The sequence below is a fragment of the Ornithodoros turicata genome, chromosome 10, assembly GCF_037126465.1.
Source record: "Ornithodoros turicata isolate Travis chromosome 10, ASM3712646v1, whole genome shotgun sequence".
Taxonomy (NCBI): Eukaryota; Metazoa; Arthropoda; class Arachnida; order Ixodida; family Argasidae; genus Ornithodoros; species Ornithodoros turicata.
The window spans coordinates 20747526-20772263 of record NC_088210.1 but is presented as its reverse complement, the minus strand read 5'-3'; the positions used below and the strand labels follow the sequence as shown (position 1 = coordinate 20772263).

The 24738-nt window shown below is 45.3% G+C and overlaps 1 protein-coding gene across 1 annotated transcript in view; it reads right to left on the bottom strand.

Annotated features, from left to right (window-relative positions):
* Positions 1 to 1173: 1173 nt before the first annotated feature.
* The window catches only part of LOC135370943 (calsyntenin-1-like), a 49967-nt gene continuing 26402 nt past the window's right edge, over positions 1174 to 24738 (bottom strand). The window contains exons 2-16 of the mRNA XM_064604884.1: positions 18872 to 18973; positions 18598 to 18781; positions 17199 to 17410; positions 16917 to 17063; positions 16337 to 16528; positions 15346 to 15443; positions 15074 to 15242; positions 13857 to 14035; positions 12692 to 12973; positions 12461 to 12612; positions 10377 to 10575; positions 9051 to 9404; positions 7755 to 7998; positions 6204 to 6397; positions 1174 to 4809 (exon numbers count right to left, since the gene is read on the bottom strand). Of these exons, the coding sequence (XP_064460954.1) occupies positions 4600 to 4809; positions 6204 to 6397; positions 7755 to 7998; positions 9051 to 9404; positions 10377 to 10575; positions 12461 to 12612; positions 12692 to 12973; positions 13857 to 14035; positions 15074 to 15242; positions 15346 to 15443; positions 16337 to 16528; positions 16917 to 17063; positions 17199 to 17410; positions 18598 to 18781; positions 18872 to 18973 (2918 nt within the window). The 3' untranslated portion in view covers positions 1174 to 4599. The remainder of the gene's footprint in view (positions 4810 to 6203; positions 6398 to 7754; positions 7999 to 9050; positions 9405 to 10376; positions 10576 to 12460; positions 12613 to 12691; positions 12974 to 13856; positions 14036 to 15073; positions 15243 to 15345; positions 15444 to 16336; positions 16529 to 16916; positions 17064 to 17198; positions 17411 to 18597; positions 18782 to 18871; positions 18974 to 24738) is intronic.

Sequence of the window (24738 nt, the reverse complement as noted above, 5' to 3'; positions counted from 1 at the left end):
TGTGCTGCTGTTGCCTCCTTTGGTAAGGAACGTTTGGGGGTAAGAGCAAGAGCAGCAATATTTTTTTAAATGTGTGTCCCTACCTCCAGCCTTCGTTTGAGGAACGTGGTAAGCAGAAGGGATATTGATCTCAACGTAGCAGCTCCGCAGTTTCCCTCTCTCCCTTTTTGCCTGTGCTGCACCTTCGTGGGCCCTCCCAAATATGGGGACAAGATTTGCACAAGCTTTTACCTCTCCCAGTGCGCAGTAACAAACTGATAGCATACTGGACAAAGAGCAGGTTGTCTTGTCGTGTATGTTTGTGAAATTTGTCCTTGTTCTGAGCTCCTCGAAGTCAAGGCGATGCCAGAGTTGTTGCAAGTTATACATGTATTGTATTTTCGGGTGGTTGTCACAGCTGTCTGGCATGCTCCTCTGTGCGACCAGCTCTGGACATTAACTCTTAATTATTAGTAACTGGACATTAATTTTCTCAAACAGTGGCTCTGCAGCCAGAAACAAGGTCCTGTTTTATGACAGTCTACTTCTGATAAAGAAAAAAATTACCTTTGAGCTGCTGCAGAATGGTATCTCTTCATTTAACATGCTGCAGGCATGCAAGGTCAATAATTAAGAGGAAATTTTCAGGGCTAATGTATGTGTCTGCTATGCACTCTTGGTGACAAGGGTGTTTCAGAGGGAAATGCTCAAATTTGCCAGTGCTGTTCTTTCTCCGCAAACAGTCTATCGGTAGAGCAAGGACCCATGGGTTCGTTTCACAATGATATATAGGACTTCCTACACCCAAAGGTACAAAATTTCGTTTACAAAAACTTCCCTCAGATGAAAATTTCTTGATAATTCCCATTTTTCCAAGTTTTTCTAGATACCCCGACATTAAACCCATGCCGGCACGAGAACAATTCACGGAAGGAAGTTACTGGAAACGTTAGCCAGCTGTAGGACTTGAACCTACATCTTCTGGCTAACCTTTCCAGTGACTTCCTTCTTTCTTCCTTCATTGTCCTTAGGCACTTGAGGCTTTGTGTGTTTGTCCTTTCTTCTGTGTTCCAGCCTCAGAACATCAATTTCCATCGTGTTGCCACAAGGTCTGCTTTTCTGCACCTTTGTTATGTGTTATGTAGTACGTAGCACAGTGCCTATTCTACGGGGAACTTCACAGTTAAAACGATGTGGGACAACCATCTGGTGTTTATTGCAATCCAAGTAATTGGTTGGTACAGAATTGTCAAAGAGGATGTTCCTGCACAAGGCTACAATTTGCATTATATTATGTATATTTATACATAGATATCACGGAATACACATCGGGCAGGACACACGCTCTGCTGTGCATTCCCGGTGCCTTTTAGGTCCTCGTTGATGACACGTTTTTTTGCAATTGTAAAAACATAAGCTATAAAGTCGAACATATACACAAACGTATTTCACATGGAATGTATCACTCACTCATATCCTTGCACAGTGTGCAAAATTACTAGGCTTCACGTTATGTAGCGGTGGGCAGTTTTGCGCCCAGCAATGTTCCTACTGGCCTGATGCTCCTTTTTGTCGAAACAACTGCATCGCACGCTTAGAACCAGCAAAAGCATAACAGTGCCGATAGCCGACGGCAGAAGAAATGCGGTGAAATGGGAATGATCGTGAGAAGAAAGGAAGTGAACTATAACGGTGCATAACGTACCACTGTATTTCCTCGTGGTGTCACCGTCCGTACATTTCAATTTTTGGCCTTCGTCCAAATTCCTCGAGGAAACGACGACCTTCGGAAAATCGAGGTACGGCATTTGTGAGTAGCAAATGATGCGATATCTTCTCAGTTATTTAACGCTGTTTTTGTTTTTTTTTACCTGTTGCCCGCACATCATTTTTTTGTGGGATCGTAAGAGAGCTGTGTCGTAAGTACAAAGACCGTAGTGGCATCCCCACGCTCCGAACATGATCTAATTACGCCTTGCTCTACTCGAAACCCCCCCTCCCCCCTTGCCGTGTCCTCTCTTCACATACACGCACGCACACAATAGCTGTGAAACAAAAGGAAAGACACCTCTATCTGCCACCACCAAGGACCAGGCAGACGAAAAGGATACGGAATAACAAAAATGGAGCATCAGACATACACACACCAAACAGCTAAGGGCTGCTATAACGTTTTTTTTTTTTCTTCCATAGACTGTGGAAAAACATTACATGTACATCCCACTGAGGACACCTGGATATGTGTTCCCACTTGAAATTGATGCCTTTGCACACAGGCTTCCTGATCATCGAGACCCCCTTACTCAAAGGCATCCGCTGAGGGAATTCATGCCAAAACGCTAGCAGACGACACCCTTCCAGCGACAAGACCATGCTTTGCGTCCTCACGAGGCTGACAGCAGGCATGAAGTGTCCTCAAGCGGTGAGACAACCACGTTTTGAAGTGTCCTCATTTCCGTGAACATTTAGAAGAAGCGTTTCGAGTCATGAGTCTGATGAAGTTGTCGAACTGAACTCCGTTCCCCCCCCTCCCCAGTGAACACTTGAAAGCATTACGAGACAAAAATGACTACTCTATGGCACAATCCCTAAAGAGGGAGGAGGTTGCCAGCAACGGAAACAAACACTTATAACAAACGTGTGGGCAACCGTACAAATGCCTCCAGTCACTAAGGTGAACACATTTTTCGTACAAATGTAGGTAGTAGAGTGCAAAGCAAACTAGGGTGTCAGCGGTGTTGATATTCACAGTGCACTTTCAGGAAGCTCTATTCCTGAGAATAACGTGTGGCCCAATCATTTCAACTGCTCGCAGAAGACGACTGCTGCACGTGTGGCATGTATAGTCTTATGTAACACTCGTTTCTACTGATGTGACGACAGCGAAGCACGTGCTAATGCGAGCACGTGTGTTCTTTTTTTTTTATGTAAAATGTAACTAGGTAAATGATGCACAGCTTATCATGGCATGTACCTTGGATGATTCAAAGGTAGAGAATATAGCAGAAAAAAAGAAAGGAAAACACGAACAGAATTATATATGGGAGCAGGTATAGACAGCATCGATAAGTGCTTCTATATGCATAATGTCAAAGTATTGTTTGCCATATGTAAATTTAAAAAGTGTAATAAAATGCAGTAGCTTGTTCACAGAGTAAACCTCTGAAAGTCCACTATTAAGACAAGGAAAAAAGAAATGACTAAGTAGTGCATGACTGTTTTTTTTTTCTTCTTCTTCTTTTGTCCTGTTTCTAGGCAGAGAAATAGAAACTTAAAAGTACAAAAAACTTTTAAAGTACAAGAAAAAAACAAAATTGTGAGTTGCTTCTCGAACGAAGCGCAGAATAGCCTGTCCACATAGAGACTTGTGTTTTAGGGGGGGAAAAAACGCCATTAGTCCGCTCGTCACCTTTACATGACATGAAAACAAATGGTCACGGTAAAAAAATAAAAACAAATACGGGCACTGGGGAACACTGCACAGCATGTTCTGCTGCTCAGGATCTCCTGTACATCTGAAATGGAAGAAGTTCGTTTTTTTCCCCCCACCCGATATAACCCGATTTTATCCCATTTTACAGCTCCTGAAATAACCACCCGACTTTTACCCTCCCCCCAACACACACACACAAAAAATGAAAAAAATTGAAAAAATCATGAAACTCGAAAACACAAGAGTCTATGCCCACAGAAGAGTCGTAGGCTCAAACGAAATGCATCTTTGCAGAGGCAAAGAAAATCACCATTAAAAACAAGTGTATATATATATATATATATATATATAGTATACTGGCAAAATTGCAGAAATAGCTCCCTAATTTTTTTTTTTGCCACGGGGGACACGGGGGATGTGATGCACAAAAGCCTCATCAGTGAATGGACTACATATCCTGTGTACACACACACGAACCCTATAAAGGCAAGGTAGGAATAACAATAGGAAACCTGGGTGAAGGTGTGGTGAAGGCTATACAGAAGCAAACTTCTATGCCTGACACCATAAGGGCACGGGAAGGTAATCTTATGAGAGCTCTTTTGGGGAAGGCTTAGGCACGAAAGGGATCAAATAATTGTTTCAGGGTGTCGTATAGAGATTTCCCTTTCCCCTTCAAGGAGTTTCTCGGGGTACGTCAGCTGCCTAGCATTCCCGGCCACGTCCGGGGCTGGAACGTAAGCGAAGGGAGAAGAAAAGAAAAACGATTTTCAAGAGGGGTGTCTAACGAATACGGACTGGAGGCAGTGCAGCTAATGGGAGTCCAGAAAGACGTCTCACGTGTTCACTCAGCTGCCAAGTGTACTCCCCGAACCCCAACTGCCGGTCGAAAGTCCAATTCAGTTTAAGCCACTGGATCAAAGACTATAGTGCCCCGTGCCAGAAGTTCCTCAATACAGAAAGAATAGTATCGGAGGCTCCAACATCACTCGTCGAGCCAAAAACAGTGCCGGGATATAAAGAACTTTCAACAAGGAAATCTGAACGTAGCCTGAAAACAAGAAAAAAATGCTACAACGTATCGAGATGAACGAAATCACTGGGGACTCTCCAAACGGACAACAGTGGTAACAGGGGGGAACTGAAATGGAATAAAGGGGGGGGGGGGTTTAAGTGCCTTCTACTAGTTAGAAGTTGAGTGTGGAATCGTCCCACTCGAGATCTCCCTTAGTCTTGGCCTTGTCGGGAGCCGCTTCTTCCTCCTCGCTTTCGTCGTGATAGCTGCTCCCGTCATCAGAGCTGTCACTATCTTCCTCGTCCGCAGGGGCGGTGTTGGCGCTGCGTCGTGCAGCACTCGTGGAGGTCGTCCGACGACCTTCTTGTTCCTCCGCTATTTGCTGCGGAAAATACAAGAGCGAGCAGCCAGAAAACTGGTTATTTTATTCCGCTGCATATAGAGCCCCGTGTTTTCAGTTTGAACCGTTTGAACAGTTTGGCAAAAACTCGTTTTTACTCCCTAGTTACTCCTCACTTAGGGTAAAACCCGAAAAACCAGATTTTTGCCCCCTTTCATTTAAAAAAAAAAAACATCAAACCTGAAAACACAAGGGTCTATTAATGGGTCTAATAAGGGACTACAGTGAACCCCCGTTATTATGACCATGGCCGTTCCCAAAAATTTTGGTCATAATGCGGAATTGTCATATTAACGGGGGGGATTTGCAGAGGTTTCACTGCATTGTTCCCCCGGAGTATGGTCATAAAGCGTGCATGTCAAATTATCGGGGGTCATATTAACGAGGGTTTACTGTAATAATATATGCATAATAAATGACCCTGCATTCTGTGTAGAACCTTACTGCTCTACACCAAACACTTTGAGTTGACAAGACACTACATACATAATTAGAGGTGTGCGAATACTGAAATTTCGGATATGAATCGAATATCATGTCATAGGATAAAGGCTTCTGAGAGTAACAATTAAGCCCAAAAAACAAGCATATTCACAGTTGTCTTCTGCTGATCCTTAGAAAAATGCCCCAAGTGCTAATAAGGAATATCTATTAATGTATTGGCTTACACAGTGTATATGTGCATGTACAGTAAAATTATTTTTGCAATCAAAAACAATGTGCTGTTCTCATGAGGAAAGCTGAAAACTGTAAAGCCATAATTACGTATTCACTGTAAAAAAACCGTAAACTGTACTGTACTGTAAACTGTAAAAACCGTATTCACTGTACTGTAGGCCTCACACGAATGTTCAGAGTTCGTTGGCAATCCACTAAAGCCACAACTGTGCTGACGATGCTTGAAGAGTACCGCAGTTTCGCGTTTGGCTGGGGCGGACTTTAAAATGGCGGCTGCCCCCAGCTGTGTCCTAGTTTCAGTTTCAGTTACCGAACGTGTAGCGGCGCATTTGCAGATTCGCGTACCTCGGAAGCTCCGCATGTCGCTTTGCAGCTGTTCTTTTTCTTGTTCGTCGCTGTTACTGCAACGTACAAATTCCAGCGCGCAGCCTGCAACAGCTTTGTAATAAGCTGCTAGATATTCGACAAAAATCGAATATTCGAACTTTTATGAATATTCGAAAAGTTCGAATATCAAATTTTTGAATAGGAATCGAATATCGCAAATATTCGATTCATATTCAAAATTTGAAATATTCGCACACCTCTATAACATAATGAAAAAGGACACTAGGGGAAGGGACACTAAGAAAAGAAAAAAAAAGGACACTGACAGGACACTATGCTGCCACGGTAAATGACGAGGACCGATTACTCACATCCATGGGATTTACAGTGATGGTGAGGGAAGAGTCATCCCAGGCCATCTCCTGGTCGTCCTCCCGCGAATCAGTTGCCACTCGATGGTGGCGCTGCGTGTGGTGATGTGCTGCTCGGATACGGATCACTCCGAGTACAATCATGAACACCAGGAAGCCAACGCAAACCACAATTATGATGGTCACAGCATGGCCTGCGCAAAAGGAAGGAAAGGCAATTTAAATAATAAGCTCGAATGTGTGCTTGCTGAGACCATTCTTCACGTACAATAGCCGAGTGATTTTCCAGACACCGATTATTCCGACTCGTTCGATACTTCGTACTCCCACGAGGAACGGTGACCTTCGCCATAGGATTAATACATTTTGCGACTGTTTTTCCGGACAGGTCAAAGTTCGAAGGCTCGATTTTCTGGACCAAAACGCTTGTGGAGAAGCACTAACACCACTATTTTGGGCGCTACAGTAGCAATTTCGAAACCGACATTTTGGATTGTGCACTTGGATTGGATTGGTAATTGGAATCCTATAGGCAAGATTTGTCCAAAACTTCCGAACTGTACCTCTAGGTGACGCCACGGCGGCAGCACAGATTTCAGCGCGTTGGCACTTTTGGGAGTCGGGACGCTCTCCCGAGATTCTGTTGGTGCACGTTGTCGCTGTTAGTCAGCTTTCTACGCTATAAGCACGTCTGTTCGGTAAACCTCTGCTCAGGAAAGTGAGCTGCACACTGCAGACAATCGCCCTGACCGTCCGCAACTGCACGCAACCGTCGACTGCAGGCATGGTGAACGTGTTGTCGCTATTGTCAAATATGTGAGACGAACTTATGACGCTTGCACGAATGCAAGCGGATATCACGACACGCAGGCGCGGGATGTGGCAGGGCAAAATTATATACTTCTTTGGTGCAGCCTCGGTGAAATCGGAGCGTCGGACCGAACCGGGAACTGAAACCGAAACCCGGAATTAACCGTTATTTTTAGCTGGAACTGAACCGTAATTCCCAGCGCCATCTTGGAGCTGAACCGGAACCGAACCGATCTAAAAACTTTGTTTACTGGTTCGGTTCGGTTTGGTGTGTGGTGGTGGTGGGGGATTCGTTCGGTCTGCCTGCCTAGATAGGCGGCACGTTGCTCGGTGAAGGAATGAAAGGGGGTCCTACCGGTCGAAAAACAGAAATAAATGCACAAAAAACGTAACTAAGAGATCTTGTATCATTTTTAGTGGCTACCTATAATTTTGTAACATATTAGAACCCGGAACTGGTTCCGAACCGGTTTACAGCCTCGGAACTGGAAAATCTAACCGATATATGTGAACTCCGGAGCTGAACCGGAGCTGACCTTTCATGGCTGAACCCGAACCCGAAACAAACCGAAAAACGTCTCGGTTCGACGCTCCGGGTGAAATAGTGTCGAATTTAGTGACTGTCGGGTTTCTCGGACTTGCTGTACTGTCCGGACTTTCTTTCTGGTCACTGCCAAGTCTGGAAAATCGGTTGGCTACTGTAGCCGGTGTAGTAACAGCACGTAGTGAGTGGGTACTTACTCGCCGAAGTCTTGGCCAGGGCTTCCGAAGCACTGCCATCGAGTAATCCAACATCAACATACTTTCCGGCGCGCACTTTCGCTTCCTTAACGTCGACACTATGTGCAGCAACCTGCACGTGGGCCTGAGCAACAGTTCTGTGTGCCGACACAGCTGCTGCGGTGGTAGTCTTTTCACCAGAAACGGGTGTTGAGGACGACGCTTCATGATGACCAGCCTCCGCTCTTGGGTGGATCACGGTCAACTGAAGTACAGATACGTGCGCTGATTAAACGTATGAATGCACCAGAAAATATCAATGTCATATTCAGGAATGTAACCGATGATGAACATAGATGCATGTTGAGCACAACTAGAGGCCTCCGAACATCAAAATTCTCGAGAGATTCTGGAGTTTGAGCAAAAAAAGTCAGTTTATGGTCAACACGGAGTTTGAGCATTTAAAGGGGCACTAAAAAGCAAAAACGACTTGCTCTCAAATGAAAGTCCATGTTTCAATTGGTGCAATTCAAACAAAATTAGCTCACACAATGCTACCGTTTCGAACAAAAACGCAATGAAAACAGAGCTGTTTTTGGCGGCAATGAATGGGATCCCTAGGAGGCAAAGATTGGTGGCATCCAATGAGACAGAAGGAGAAGCGTCCTTAGTGCCCCTTTAATAAACGTAAATGATATCCACGAAAAATATACTGTTCTACAGGACACCTATCCTAGATCTGGGGGAGAAAATTTTCTAAAAAAAACGAGTACTTCTGAAGGTGTTCAACACAGTTTCTCCAGAAAGCTTAGTGATTTGCAACATCAGCCAATTATAAAAAGATGATGCTGAAGATGAAGCACATGTGAAGGAACCCTCCGGTAAGCAAAATTAATGAGGACGCACGCGGTTTCGATTTAGTCTCTGCCGCAGGACCGAATGTAAGCGCTAGTAGATTATTTTCAGCTCTGAGATGTTTTGATGCTTGCCCGTAAATAAATATTTTGAAATGGATGGGACTCTCATATTTCCAGCATCGCATGGCCGCAAACATGTGGCAAAGGTCTGGTGAGCAATGACGCAGGTAAACTTCCGGAACTCAAGCTTGCAATTTACTAGCAGTATTAAGTAGCACTACTTAATTATAGTATTTGCAGAGGTCCAAGCAATTCTGAGAACAAGTTCTGTAACATAATATACACTTGCCTACATCCAACGAGAATTGCTCAACGGGAACATATTCTTTTTTAGCAGAAGTTCACTAACAGAAGTTCACTAACCGTTTGACAGAAGTTCGTTTAACAGAAGTTCACTAACCGTTTGAATGTACTCATTGCTCACGAACCGTCCGTTCAGCTCGGAGCAAACCAACTTGAATGCCCGGTTCAAGTAGTATGCGGGTTTCTTGTTGAAGTAGAGTATCTGCCGCAGTACGCTCTCATAATGCCTCGCACGGTCGGAGCCGTAGATGACCAGGCCGTCCCGCCCTTCACGATGGTGCAAGCCGAGATGAGCCATCAGGTACGATGGGAGCTGGAACCTCTCGTGATCTGGGTTTAGCGGCGGGTAGACCTGCACACTGCAAGAGTCCAACTTCGGCTCGCGTGTCTGCACGGGAGTAACGTGATTCGTCTCTTCGCTGTCGTCATCGTCTTCGCTACTTTCTTCTTCCTGTGGACAGGAGAAGTACATGGATTACAAAATGCCGGACACAGAAGAGTCTCTCTGGGTGTTTCGCATACAGGGGTTGCATTCATGCCTCTATATATAGCGTGAATCCTTTCTTGTATACTGTATCTACACACATATAATTTGCGCACTTTTTCGCCCCAAAAAGTAGGAAAAGTCGGGGGTGCGCAAATGGCGTGGGAACATTTGTACCAATATTCAAACGATGCAAAATTAAAAAATTTTTAGTATGCCACATCATATAGGCTCGCGGTAGAGTAAGACGTACGTAAGGAGTACGTAAGACGTACCCAACTACCGCACAACCGGCAATGGTCGGGAGGCAAAATGCCGGGGCCTCTACCACTCATCCTATTGGCGAAATATGGTAAGACACGGCGAAGCTGCTGGAAGACGCCGCTAGTCACACTGACAACCAAAAGCACGCTATGTCTGGCAACTTTGTAATGTACTGTACAGTGAACCCTCGTTATTATGACCATGGTCGTTCCCGAAAATTTTTGTCATAATGCGGAATTGTCATATTAACGGGGGAGATTTGCAGAGGTTCCACAGCATTGTCCCCGAAGAGTATGGTCATAAAGCGCGTATGTCAGATTATCGGGGGTCATATTAACGAGGGTTAACTGTAAGTTCATAGCGTGTATGTCCAGAGTATCTTTCCGCTTCCTTTTGTAGTTCGAGCGACAGTATATTCCCTCACGTCAGTGGACAATCATCCGAACGTGGGTGCAAATCAAACAAAAGCACCACAATGACTTCAGTAGCACCAACGGCATTGCGAAAACCAATCGCTGCGGTCACCGAGACGCGCCGGCCAGATATCCGCACATGAAAATGCAGGTGCGCAAATTATGCGATGGCGCAAAATATGCGATCAAATACGGTAACTTGTGACACATTATAGTTACTGAAGTTACCTTTCGATTTAAAGTACTCTTGCAAGAAACTTACCCACGAAGAAGATGATGGTGATTGTGGTCGGCCAACGGTGATAGAGACAGAGGCAAAGAGTTCAATACCCTGTTTGAAAGGCTCATACTCCCTGGCCAAATTAGGTGTTCCATTGATGCTTATGCTTGGCTGTTCTGCTGGAAGAACCACCACCCAAGATTCTTCAGCAGGAACCTTCTGCGACTGACCGTTGGTACACCTGCATATGAGCATCAGTAAATCATTGGCGCGGTAGTTCCAAAAAAAACTTCACATGTCTTTATGATGTTGTTTCCTGTGAGGGACACGTAGTGTTGCACCCTGTGACATGTTTAGAAGCGCTTAGGGCTTAAGTGGCCTGCATTCAGTGCCAAAACGAGCGTATATGTCGGAGATTGAGACATGACGCATGAGCACACAACAAACTCTAGTACCCTGAAGTAAAAAGAAAGTTTATCGCTTTTGCTAACTTCCGTACGTGGAGAATTTTAAGAGCCGAGAAAGTCTACAACTGTGGCTGTGCATGTCAACACTGAGAACTTTCCTAGATCCCGTATTTCACAGCATGTGCAATAATTAAAGGGGTGCTAACAATGTCGTCAGGCACATCACACCAAGTGTGTCCACTGCACTGGCACAATTCTTGATCTCTTCCTGTTGCTTCAGCGATCTTCTAACATTTGCTTCCGACATTAAGACTGCCTAGCTGTCGCTAAATTGTTGCCGCATTCAGTGGCAAAAGCGATAACTTCGCATTCAAATGCATAATAATACTAAATCATTAAAGGGGCACTAAAGTGCAAAAATTTCTTGCGGAATGAAAGGTGCCGGCACTCTGACACAAACACAAAAGGAACGGTATTCCTCAGCTGCGTCACTCCTGATTTATGAGCGAAAGAAAAGCACAATTTAGGCTTTCCTTCTCTTCCTCAAGAAGGCAAACAATAGGGAGTGGGCTCCCATTGGTCTCATCAAACAATTTGTCCAATCAATGCTGGAGATTGTCCGTGTTTTCCCGAATCTAAGACTACCTTTTCTTTACCAAAATCGGGGGTCGTCTTAGATTCGAATGCCTGTGCTGCAACGAGGTCAGGGGAGGGGGCGACTGGGTCGGGCTAATAGTGTGATGCGACCAATGTGTGTTGTGAATGTCAGCGCAGGAAAAAAAAAGAAAGAAAAAAATACCCGACAAAAAGGGAGCAATGCAGATACGGCAGTATGTGCATACTGGATGGCGATCATTCACTGTCATTATTCTTATTATAGTTTTTATTATTATTATAGTTTTATTAGCTTGTCCATAAGCAGCGCAATGGCCGCCATGTCATGCCATCGTCATGTGTCGTACACTACTCTGCTGCGTTTGAATGCGAAGTTATCGCTCTTGCCACTGAACGCGGCAACAATTTAGCGACAGCAAGGCAGTCTCAAGTGTCGGAAGCAAATGTTAGAAGATCGCTGAAGCAACAGGGACAGATCAAGAATTGTGCCAGTGCAGTGGACACACTTGGTGTGATGTGCCCGACGACACTGTCGTGCAAGCTTTTAAAAAGTGTGGTTTGTCTAGCGCTTTGAACGGAACGGAAGGCGATGAGCTGTAGACAGATAGCGAGAAAGAAAACAGCGACGAATAAATGGTATCACACATTGTTTGTTGTTATGCTTAGAGACTGAAGTTTTTGGGAAATATTTTTTTCTAAATTCGGGAGGTAAAAATTGGATAATAAACATGAGCTCTAAATTCATTCAATTCGGGTGGAAAAACTTCCAGTATGCTAAATTCCTGGAGAAATCGGGGTCAGTTACTCAAACTAACTGTACTGGTTTGCTACAAATGGTGATGTAACTGCATTTGCTTCCAAACAAGTTAGTGTGCATTCTTGCAGATGTCTCAGTGAGGGCAATTTACCGGGTAAAAATCGGGTTTCACCCTAAAGAGGCGACCTTCAATTTGGGGTGCAAATTCGGGGAAGAATCGGGTTAAACCCTGAAACTTCAGACTCTAGTTATACTGCCTCCATCCCTCCCTGTGTTTATTTTTTCCAAATTCACGTACCCTGAACTCGGGGGGTCGTCTTGAATCTGAGAAAATATGGTCAACTTACTCAATGGTTGTCGTGATACGGATAGTCCTCCTCCCTGGTGTAGGAAAGTCGCGTGCATTCACGTAGGAAACTCTCGACACCATATCTTCGAGGGTGTCTTGGTCACGTGCGTTCAGTGTGACCTCATTCTTTTCAGAGTTGGTTACTACTTCCTGCAATTAATATTTAACAAAATGATGATATAGTACCATAAAAAATGCATCCACAGAATAATGAAAACCAGCGCCGTACCGTTCCAGCTGCTTGCGAATCCGCAGAAGGTCCCTCGAGCCACTCCTTACAACGGTGCAAGCACGCCAGAACGTCTGGTGACTCCGTACGTCCGCGAAGCACAGAGAGGCCTGCCAGGTAACCGTGGAAGTGGAATGCCATGCGGTTCTCCTTGCCCTGCCAACACGCTCCCACTACGAGCGTGGTGTTTACTCCCTTGGTCCGGTGCAAGGGCCAGTCGTCGACAACTTCTGGGTTGTTGGCGGATGTACGGAAGGGCTGACCGTCCACAAACAGGGATGCCTAAACATACGTATCAGAGTTAATGGCATAGCAAATGATGCTTTTGTTTTCATGACTTGCAGGGCCTTGCACCGTATTTTCACCTCAAGGGGGGGGGTGAGTAAGGTGGAACTGAGTAGACTGAATTCCGTAGGGGCGGTGGGACACCCGTATCTGCCGGTCTTTGGCCGTTTTTGTCATCTTTGGCCTATTCTGGAGGTATTTCGGCCTGTTTGGCACGTATTTTGTGGGGGTGTTGCGAGATTTGTGCATTCGGAACGATATTGAAATGACGCAAAATTCAAAAATTTTAGTATGCCGGTCATATAGGCTCCCCGGTATAGAGCCGATATTGACGTTATCACTACATCGCGGAAGTGCGAAAGAAGCACTAACCTACCCTGCAACCGGCGATGGTCGGGAGGCAAAATGCTGGGCCACTACCACTCACCCTACCGGTGAAATGCGCACTGACAACCGCAAGCACGCTATGTTCGCCAACTTTGTCATGTTGTGTGCAAGTTCATAGTGTGTCTGTCCAGCATTTCTTTCCGCGTTTGTTTGGTAGTTCGAGTGACAGTATCGTCGGGTAAAAATTGGGTTTCACCCTAAAGAGGCAATCTTCAATTCGGGGTGCAAATTTGGGGAAGAATCGGGTTAAACCCTAAAACTTCAGGCTCTAGTGATAAGCAAAAAAAAAAAATCGCTGCGGTTGCTGAAACGGATATCCGGGCGCAATTCTTTATTTTCTTGGCATATTTTGTGACAAACTAGGGGTGCGCAAATTATGTAATGGCGCAAAATATGCGAGTAAACATGGTACTTGATTTTATCTCAACATTATCACCTTCTCAACATTATCACCTTGTCTCTGTACTTACTTGCAGCTGGGAATAAAACTTACCTCAGGAAAATTGACAGAAACTGCATAATGATGCCAGCGGTCATCACACACTTCAGGTGACTTCCAGCGCCATTCAGCTGGCGTGAATTTGTTTGGCTGTTCTTGGCTCGGCTCCCTTCGCAGCAGCAAGATGAGCCGGCAGTGACGTACAAACAGGGACAGATGGTGGCGGCTCATGCCTGAAAAATTGCAATGAACATTTTAGCTAGTACAGAAATACCCAGTTGCACACCCCAAAGCAGCACTTCTCAGCCAGTGCCCTGTGGAGCTCGTCGTCCTGGTTCCGTAAACCTGATGGTGTCAAGAATGTGCACCAGATTTCTACACGACTACAAGATGCTGCTGAGCGCAAGACGACCTCCAAGAACAGAGAATCAAAATCTGCGCACCAGTATTCGCTAACAAAGGCAGTTCGATCAGCGGCCATATTGTCACTGTCAGAAATGCAACAAACAGTACTGTTGTGTCCTGGTCCAAATATAGTCATATGGCACGTACGTTGTTCCCAGTTCCATCCGTCACTTTGATATGCGAATCTGCGATTCCGCAAAATTTTGCAGAATTGGCTGTGTCTCATAGAATCTGCCGTTTCCCTCACAATTGTGTGCACTTCACGGAACACTCGATATATTACAGAATTATGCGAGGGTTTCAATCGATCTGCAACATTTCCGCGGGTTAAACCCGATCAGTTGCAAAGGCGATGCCCGATGAGAATGATACTGCTGGCGCGACGAAAGAAAATTTGATGTCAGGAACACCCAGGGAGAAATTGCCGGGGTTGAGTCTAATTTTCTCTGCGCACTGAAAAGCTACGAAAGGCTGGAAAAGCATGCGGGACAAGTCAGTGAGCGAACTTGGGAGCGAGCAGCACTGTTCTTCTTCTTCTCTTTTTTGCTTGTTCTCTCTACTCGTGGAATCTCGCGGACTTGTAAATCCCACTTCGCGGAAAAGAACATTTTTTACCAAGGTAGCCATGCGGGGTAGTTGGTACATATCCATTCGTGATAAACTTCAGCAATTGGACGAGGACACAGGAGAGAGAGGCACAAACTCAGGCAGATTTTTTACAGTTTACGGTTAAGATTTTTTTACGGCAGGTAGCTAGGGACTTTAGACATGCCTAATTTTTATAAAGCATGCACTATGCATTCTGCAATTGCCCTCCACCCGTCCCAAGGTCTTAGAGGCGACGAAAAAACACGGATCGCACTCACGGTGGTCATCGGAGCTACAGAGGACGTGTTCCTTCATGTGGGTGGCATTCTGACCGGTCGGGGCCTTGTGCCGCATCCAGAAGGCCAGCGTGAAGGAGTCCGTCAAATTGTGGCTCACTGTCGACTCCGGGATTACGACGGCGTTGGTCGCGCCGTCAAATTCGTACACCTGCACAATGTAAGGCACAGTCTGGCGTCTCACGGGACAGAACGGGACATTGCAAAGAGCAGCGGTCATTTAGCGGAGATCCTGTGCCGCAATTCCTGCCTACCTGGTCACTTTCACGACCTTCGTCCGTATGCAATCCTTGAGTCCACTCTGCACCGACGCCTGGGCTTGGAAGAAGGTCTACACTATCTGAGCTTGCCCCTACACCACGAGAGGAAGAAAGAAAGAAAAAAAACATGTTCACTAAAGGACCAAAGCGCGCCCCTTCACACGCATGTATATGTGAAATGATGGTTCGAAACTGCAAGTAACATGTCTGAAGCTCCTACATTTATATACCCCAGTAAATCGTAAATTCGTTGGAAGCAAATGTTAAAATATGTGGTGGCTTGAGAGACATTGGCTATCATGCAGGATAATGATTAGATTCCGAAGTTTTCGGAAAATGTATTTTTCTAAATTCGGCGGGTAAACATTGGGTAAATAAACGTCTGCTCTAAATTCATGCAAATTCGAGTGGAAAAACTTCCAGTATGCTAGATTCGGTTGGAGAAATCAGGCTCAGTTACTCAAACTAACAGTACTGGTTTGGTACAAACAGTGATGTAACTGCATTTTCTGCCAGACAAGTTAGTGTGCATTCCTACAGACGTCTCAGTGAGCGCAATTTGACGGGTAAAGATCGGGTTTCACCCTAAAGAGGTAACCTTCAATTCGGGGTGCAAATTCAGGGAAGAATTGGGTTAAACCCTAAAACTTCAGAGTGTAATAATGATGCAATAGCAATAGCCTCACATTCATCAAGCAAATCTCTGGCCAAAACAAGACCCCCCTGAACTGAGTGTGTGTTAAATGCACAGGCGATGTGTAAAGTGGATTACCTAAATAATGTATTAATGAGGTAAAAGTGGTTTGATGCTGCGAAATAAATTGTGAGGAATTGCAGCATTGCTAACAGCTTGCTACCAAAGAACTTGGGCTAACATTTCTTTAAAATTTTCAAGTCTTCCTAGTCTTCATGCCAAATAATAAGTGAAGCACATTTTCCTAGAATTGCACACATGCAAGCAGCATAGGGAAGCCTAATTACTTACCGCAGATTTTCCTTTGGGAGTCAACTGAGTATGTGTCACGATCACATCCCTTTCCAACATGGCCTGCAGCCAAAGTGAGACGGGCTGTTAGTCGATCGGGATCACAGGTACCACTGCATAACTCCAACTGCGCTTCTGGAAACAAGGCCCTTTTTTGGGAGCCAGGGTTGTATTCCACCCGTTCCTCGATCCCTGCAATTAAAGCGAGTAGATGAAACGCGGACTTCAGACGCATTTCAGAAACGTATTGAAGATTGCGAATCCAATTCACTCTACTGTTCGTCAACCACTTGTCAAATGCACACTTAGGGCACTTAAACCGCTAAAAGGGAGGCAGAAAATATGCAGGCATGCTATTCTGGCCGGATTATGCATATTTTGTATAGGCATAGTTTTAGAATGCAGAAAAGTTTGAATAACTCCCATAAGATTAAGCATCTATTTGGTTTTGAGTTTGGTAGTAAAATAGCTGCACTTCCGATACTTCGGGAAGAGAGTAGCAGTTAAAACAAGCCTCACACACTGAGGTTATTTTAGTTTTCACAAATGCTCACAGTAATAATTGGACAAAAGACCTCACCTTTCCAGCCAACATGACAGATGCGGTTAACTTTGACTGTAATGGTCACAGGATGCGACTGCTTCATGCTGCAGTCAAAGGCTACCACACGGAAGATATGGTTGCTGCTCGATTCCCAGCTGAGGGTCTCCGTTGTGTGGATTGTACCTGCATCAAATTTCAATGTGAGGCATTCCATTGCACGACAGCACCTCTTTGCTGATTTAATACAATAAATTTCTGCTCTGCAATTTTTTTAAAAAAAGAATCAGGCACGCACGGGAAATAGTACCAATAACCTACCTTCAGAGTCAATGGAGAAGGGAACGTGTGGGTCCAAGATGTCGTACTTGCAGATCTCACTGTTCTTTGGTGTGCAGTCTGCATCATGGGCGTGGACTTGAAGCACATGCTTCCCTGGGAGCTCCCCTTCGTTTACAGAGCCCTGATAAGACTCCTCGGCGAATTGGGGTGCAAATTCGTTCACATCTTCGACTGTCAGGTGCACTGTCACACTGAAAAATATTGCGAGAGAAGTCAACAAAGGCGCTCAAGGCGTTACTGCAGAGTTTAATTTCTTGTACACGTGGTAATGAGCATGAGGCCTATGTATGGCAGGTCCCAGCTTCCTCTAACCTTTTGCTGCATATACAACAGTTAGAATAAAGCACTATATAAGAACCACAAATTCTCCTTGCAGTACATCAATGTCATCACTGCACCTGTAATGTCCGGAAAAATGAGGTGATGTGCCACTGATGCAAACGGCTTTAAATGTGTGCACAATGTCAACTTCCAAAACAACCATAAACAGCAACAAATACTCCCGGAGTGCTCTATGGTCAATCTTCAGAATAAGTCATGCACCTTGGCCCCTAGCTTATGGACATAGTTTATGAACAAGCTAATAAAGCTATATAAACTATATATACAGGGTGGTCCGTCAACCATTGGCAGAAAAAAATCCCTTGACTGCATGTCTCTTCGGGGCCTATGTTTTTTACTATGAATTTCTATCATGGTTGGTGGACCACCCTGTAGAGCTGAGGCTTCCTTTATTATGGAGTTCGTACTGGCTCAGATTTTGTCAGCGCGTAAATAAACACTCCAATTACCACATGTAATGAATGTCCGTTATAACACTGTTGCTCTTATGTTGACACAATATGCCGGGTTTCTTTGTATCTCTCGTTTGTGTTTTGTAAATTCGTATTGACTGACTGCGCTTGCACAATCTAAGTGCAGTTGCAACTGTGGTGGTCAAACAAAGTGATGATGATGTCGCCCCAGTAAACAATATACGTCGTGGAGACGTCTCTGCCACATCTTATTGTGGAGATTTTGACGTCCAATGGACTTCTGTACAGGGCCCGTTGACGTCTTTTGTACGTTGAGGGGACTATGCTTTCAGTAGCCTTTGTACATCCAACATACGTCCTAGCAATGTCACTTCCCAGTCATCTGGATATTAATGGGCTGTGTACATTTCAATGCATCTCTTCGCATTTGCGATTGCGAATCAAAATAACGCACGTCTGTAGGCCCGTCATTCGATACAAAATAATATACGGTACTTACTATGTATGTCACTGTATGTGATAAAACAAGTTTCATTTTTATCAATCACACCACATATGGCAAATTACTACTCTACAATTATCTGAGCTGCTTCAATGGAACAGAGAGCAGATCCGTAACCTACTTTTCAGAGACAAGTCCGTTGCAGCCAACGGCAGCAATGTCAAACTTGTAATTTCGGTGCTTCTCACAGTTGAGGTCCTTTTTGGCATAGAGCTCTGCCTCGCCCGCTGCTTCATCTGTAACACGCACTTCAAACGGCGCCTCCCCGTGCTTCTTGTGCGTAATCAGGAAACGACACACCTTGGCTGCGAGGGTGTAACAGACAGACAACAATAAGATGTGAAACAGAGTGCCTATCAAGCCTTCAACGGGACAGCGTCCTTTACAAAACTTACCGTCAACGACGCGGATACGAGGCATAATTTCCACGTGGCGGCTGTTCTCCTTGACGAGCGCATGGTAGCCAACGTCGGTGTTAACGTCTTCTAACCGGGGTGCTGCACAGAGACCAAAGGAAACAATTATTGACACTGGAAACACATATTGCCACACGCTACATAAAATACATGATTCTGACTATGTAATTATTGCCCTGGACACAGTTGTTGGACAAGGAACTGACATTCAGCATTGCTCGAAACCTTGCTTCATTCACCAAGCAGTACATCCGGAGTCATCATACACAATATTTTGGTGCCGAATTTACGTCATACTGATTGTTTATGCGGCTGATGCTCAAGAAATTTGTGTATGGTCAAATTAACTTAACCAGCGCAGCCAATGAAGATTTACTTATTAATCTAATGGCATGATTTATTTAAAAAATCACATCTAATAAATTTATTCTATCTAGAGCTTTATTTCCTAATAAATCATGTTAGTCAAATTAAAATGAAATTACTTAAGTTTCTAATTAGGCTAACTGAACAAAAATTGAATTTATTTATGTATTTATTACATTGAATTAAAATTCGCCAAAGTGAATTCTATGCCTAAAACATCGAGGACCTCTTCAAACGAGAGAGGTCAGCTAGCTGTCTGCGGAGCTGCCCAGTCTCCCCCTCTCCCCTTCATTTATTACCCTCTCCCCTGCACTGAGACAAACAGTCGTAGCATATCGTACGCCATAGTATTTAAATAAAATAAAATAATATCTGCGTGTCCTGCTTGGCGAGGTGCAGACCCTTGAACACACGTACGCATTCAAACTCTGACGTCGGAGGAGCTACGGCCCTTCCCATTGGCACTCGTAAGCACGTGACCACTCTCGCGCTGCGCTGCCTCGGTGGCTGAGAAACGCCTGCAGTTTCGGTACTCGCGGTGTACTTTTCTGCGCGTCCTTTACCACCTTTTGCAGTACAACTTTGAATGCAGGTTCACATCGATACAATGTGATTCGCCTTTCACATTTATGTGATATACATCCGGGCGAGGTGTTGCCTTCGAGACAGCAGAGCTGTTATCCGCAAACTGCAAACCCTTAGGGAGCTGTGATTCACTTCTACATGTCACTGTATCGTGTCAATATTTGGACAATAGAGATCCCCGTGTTATGTAAACATTGCAGCGACTGAAGCGTCACAGTTGCGAACGCCGGACACTCTCGGAACTGTATTCGCGCGTTCGGCCACATATGCCCATCACGTGTATAACCTGTGTTGCCCACCAATGGGCGGGACCCATTGTAGGTCACGTGACAATGACTTAAATCTCGGGGAGCCCCATTTATTGCCAGTCTGTCAGTGAGAATAGCAAAAACAAACCACAGTATTGTGCATTTTCTATTGCGGCAGAAAGCTCCTATTGATAGATAGGTTATGGGTTCGAATCCCGAGAGAAACTATATGTCAAACTATACGCTCAATTATCAAGAATTATTATAATTTCATAATTCATTTAAGCGTGATGCTTCTATAAGCACAAGCGCAGACTGGCGAACTTGTGCGTGTTACCGGACGGAAATTACGGTATACATGTGACGCATCCCCCCCCCCCTTTCATATATGGTTGGGTCTTGAACGTCCTCAAATGCTTGTCGTTTGCTGTCTGGCGTGGCAGAGTAGCGATCAATAGAGAAGCCGCGTCAGCGGAAACGATCTACAAAACGCGCGGCGGGAATTTCACGTGACAGCTATAAACGCAACTGTCATTACTGTGCCTCCACGCTATACGGTCGATGCTATCAGCACCGCTGGATTTACTCCCCTGCATCTCCGCATAGTGATGAGCAGGTCCTTCCTTTTCGCTGCGATAAGCGTGGCGGCCAGCTTATTACACAAACGCGATGTATCTCTCGCAGGCTCGGCTGCAGTTAACCCGATGACAGGTAAATTATGGTAAACAATGCGAAGTGAGAGATCGATTGAGTAATCGACCTGCTCCTGGGGGGGAAGGCACCGAACGAGAAAGCGAAAACTCAAACTCTCTCGACAGAAGAAGAGGGGACTGTAAACCAGAAATGAATGCTGGAGAACTGATAACGTCGGTCGCGGAGAGGTTATACACTGTGGGAACCTGCTGTAATGATCTTGGGTCTTCCTGAACCACGCTTGTTAGGGGGGTCATAAAGAACGGCGGCATTCTTGGAATGACACCTGAATTCTGGAAGTCGGCTTCACCTTACGCCTGCGAACGTTAGGTGAAGCTCGCTTTACGACACTCGGGATAAAGCTCATGACGTTTTTCGCGTCATCCGTTGGAGTATTCTAGATAGTGCCGTTCCGTGTGAACACATGGTCAGACGCGCATTCAAAGACAGAGAGTCCGAGAAGACGTTCATCTTAAAATGTAACAGTTCGAAAAGCACGCTATTGGAGAAATGCTTACGAAACGAAAAGAAAGCCATCGCAGTTGACATAAGATGCTTCCAACAACACGTAGAACCAATGGAACTTAGAATACAGAGGGTCTCCCTAATACCCCCTCTCCCTCCTTCGCACGCAGACAGTGCCTCTTCAAGTTACGTTTCCACTTTCGCAGCGCAAAGACTTCTGGAGTGGAAGAAACTGACTATCTGTTACTGCAGCATGCAGCAGCGTAATACAGTCCGCAGTAAAGGAGATCCCATGTGAGGGCGAACCCTTTGTGAAGCCGCTAATTAAACATGAGGCAGCGTGTGTATCATTGGCGCGTGGAAACAGCACAGCCGTCGTCTCCCCGATCAATAGCCACTTTATTTGGTCCTTCTCTCATAGAAGCCGGTCGGATAAACATGTCGACAAAGGAGATTTTCGACGGGCAAATATCCTCTGGACTTAGCAGTCAGCCGCTCGCATCTGGGAGTCATCTGGGGCGCTTGGACATCTTATTCGGATATCGCGCAAATGATAGCTAATTCAGGTGAGCTTAATCGAGCGCTACAGCCTCACACCAAATTAACCCGCGAGCAGGCGGGTTATCCAGAATCGCAAGTATGCGGGACATTATTACAGTTGTGTTGTAACAGATTTACATACCATTGCCGAACATATGTTTAAAGATCCGGTCACAAAGGTCCCCCTGTAGGGGATTACTTCCCATTATCCCATTACTAAATCGAAAATTGGACGTGGCCAGTAATTCCGACACAATCGCATCACGATGATTACCGGATAAAATGGTAGGTAATAATGCAGTAACTGCATAGTGTGAGTCTTGCCCAGTTATCTCTACAACCTTCCCTTCTTTTTTTTTTTTTTTCATTGCATTAAACATACCCCCCCCCCCCCCCCCCCCCCCCCCCAATTTATCCATACGATCGCGCTTTAGAAGAAAGTGACAACGGCCCTCGAATGTTCGGGATTCCTTTTTACGACATTCTCTCATGTTACACACATAGCAGACGACACCGTCTGCCCTGTCGCCTGCTATGTGCGTAGTACGCCACTCTGTCGTCTGCTACGGAATGCCTTGTTGCTGAGCGGCTGAGCCGCAGGATATTCTCCGTGGCTAGAAGAGCACGAAAAGACGTTGACGTTGAGGGCGTTGTGAGGGCTTGCGCTCACGTGACAGCAAAAAGCTATGACGTTTTGTGCATCTTCTGCTGGAATGTTCTGGGAAATGTTGCGCGTGTGAATACATGGCAAAAACTGCATTTTCATATTACCAGTTACCGGTTACTCGTGCACGAAGAAAATGACTCGTGGAAAATAAAAAGCGACATCAAAAAGTGTCTCCAGACTGACACACGAAAGCTCCTGAACAAATTACGACGAATTATTTGCAACCCCTCGGAGGCGAAGTGCTTACAACTGCGTTCGCTCACGTCACAAAGTCAAGCACAAAACAGCATCACGCATATCGGGCGTCTTCCGCTGACTCGTCACATACGTATATCCAGTCTGTGACAAATGCACGAGAGCCGTCCAAACGACTACCTGTGACATTCCGCACTCAGTCCCCAGAGGAAGAGGAACAACCAAGGAGCTTCCCAAATCCCAGAATCTTCTAAAGCTCCAAAGATTTTAAAATAACGACAACAACGACAAAGAAAAGGAAAACACACACATACATACACACACACAAAAAAATAAAACTATATACATTTTATATTGCTCGCCAGTGAGGACTGGTCTCATGTGTCTCAGTTCAGGATCCTACCGGACGTGTCATCACAATATCCGTGCCTAACGCTGTATTTCCAAAAATCTAACCGAATCCAATCAGGCGTCTGGCAACATATGCTCCCCGAAGGTCGATTCCAGTCTCCTCACTGCTCCTCACCACCTCCGCTCGCAGTCTTCCAGTCTGTGACGGGCGGCAGAGATGCGCGCGCTGTTGCTAGGAGAAAGACGCCAGAGTTCCGGATGACGTCACTTGTTCTTGGAGAATCCGAAATTATGCAGTTTCTTGGATTTTTCCAAAAAGTCGTGGTAGGCTCGAATTGTCCACTGATGACATTGGTATTTTGCGTACCGAATCTCCGAGCGAGGTTGACTTAGGGACGACTGAACCCTCTTTCTCCAATGTTAATACTGTTACTGGAATTCACCCTACGTCATTAACTAACGTTACTCAAAAATAATTGACGGCTAACTGAAAGTTTGCGGGACGCTTGATCGTGGATTAAAGTTAATGGGCGTCAGGGAAACTGGGCCTTGGAATACGAAATAAAATCTCTCTCTCTTTTATTTTATTTTTTTTTAGTTCGTAGCGGCACTTGAAACTCTATGGCAGTACTAACTGACAAGGCTCCCCCCTAAGGCGAAAATCTCCCTGAACAAAATCGCTCCTGGGAGTACCTCTTTCTTCCATTTTTTTCTACCGACATATTCTTTCCTTCCAATCTGTTCGCCGAGGCACGTCCACCACCTGTGCCCTCTTCCTGCAGCAGCCACCTGGGATCATAGAAATGCCATGAATATTCAAGCAGCGCCTCTTCTACGCGTTTTCTCCCCAATGGCGTCCAAGGCACACATGGCCGTCACACAGGCCCGAGGACAGGTCGTACACTCGCAGTACGACGGGAACGTTTTTCTATTTTCTGTCTTTTTTCGAAAACACTTTCGAAATAGCTGTGTCGCATAACGGCGTTCTATTTCCTTACCTTTTTCTTTAACGGACAGCTAGTAAAGCATCATAGCTAAGGTATATCAGCAGAAGATGATTTAAATTTAGAAAAGAAAAAAAAAAAAAACACTGTAAACGTGCTAACCACGTGTTACTTCAGGTTACTACTGAACCGAGGCAGGGAAATGTACCGAAAGTGCGAGTGCACAAAGGTGGAGAGGTAGATCAGTAACTTTTTACTTTCCATCGTGTTCCCCAGATGTCGCTTGCTCGTCTGTCTGTCTGTCTGTCTGTGAGAGAGAAGACAGTTTGTTGAATGACAGGTCGTCGGTAAGACGTGCCAGTGTAGTGCAGGATGGCTGTATACAGTGTAATGGTAATGGCCAGTGCCACTTTCGATACACTGTGCTGCTTGCGAGACGATGTAAAACAGTTATTAACGCGCGTTTCACGACTGAACCTGCACAATACCACATCCTCGCGGCCAGGTCTCGACTGGAACATGTCAGACACTCTTCTTTCCGGAATCGGCTTAGTGTAACCCCTGAGACAGTGAAAGAAGCAAATGGGACTGACAGCGAACAGGGTGCCACAGACAGCGGTAACGAACCGCTCAGGGCTAATCGGAAAGAAACCCTTTCCGAAAGTTCCTTTCAACCGTGAAATCTTGAAAAATCACCAAAATACAACGGCAATGAAAGGAAGCAGCAATAGAAGACCAGTTTTCGTACGAAGTTCCAAAGGCAGCGATGACGTCACAGAGCAGGTGGCGCCG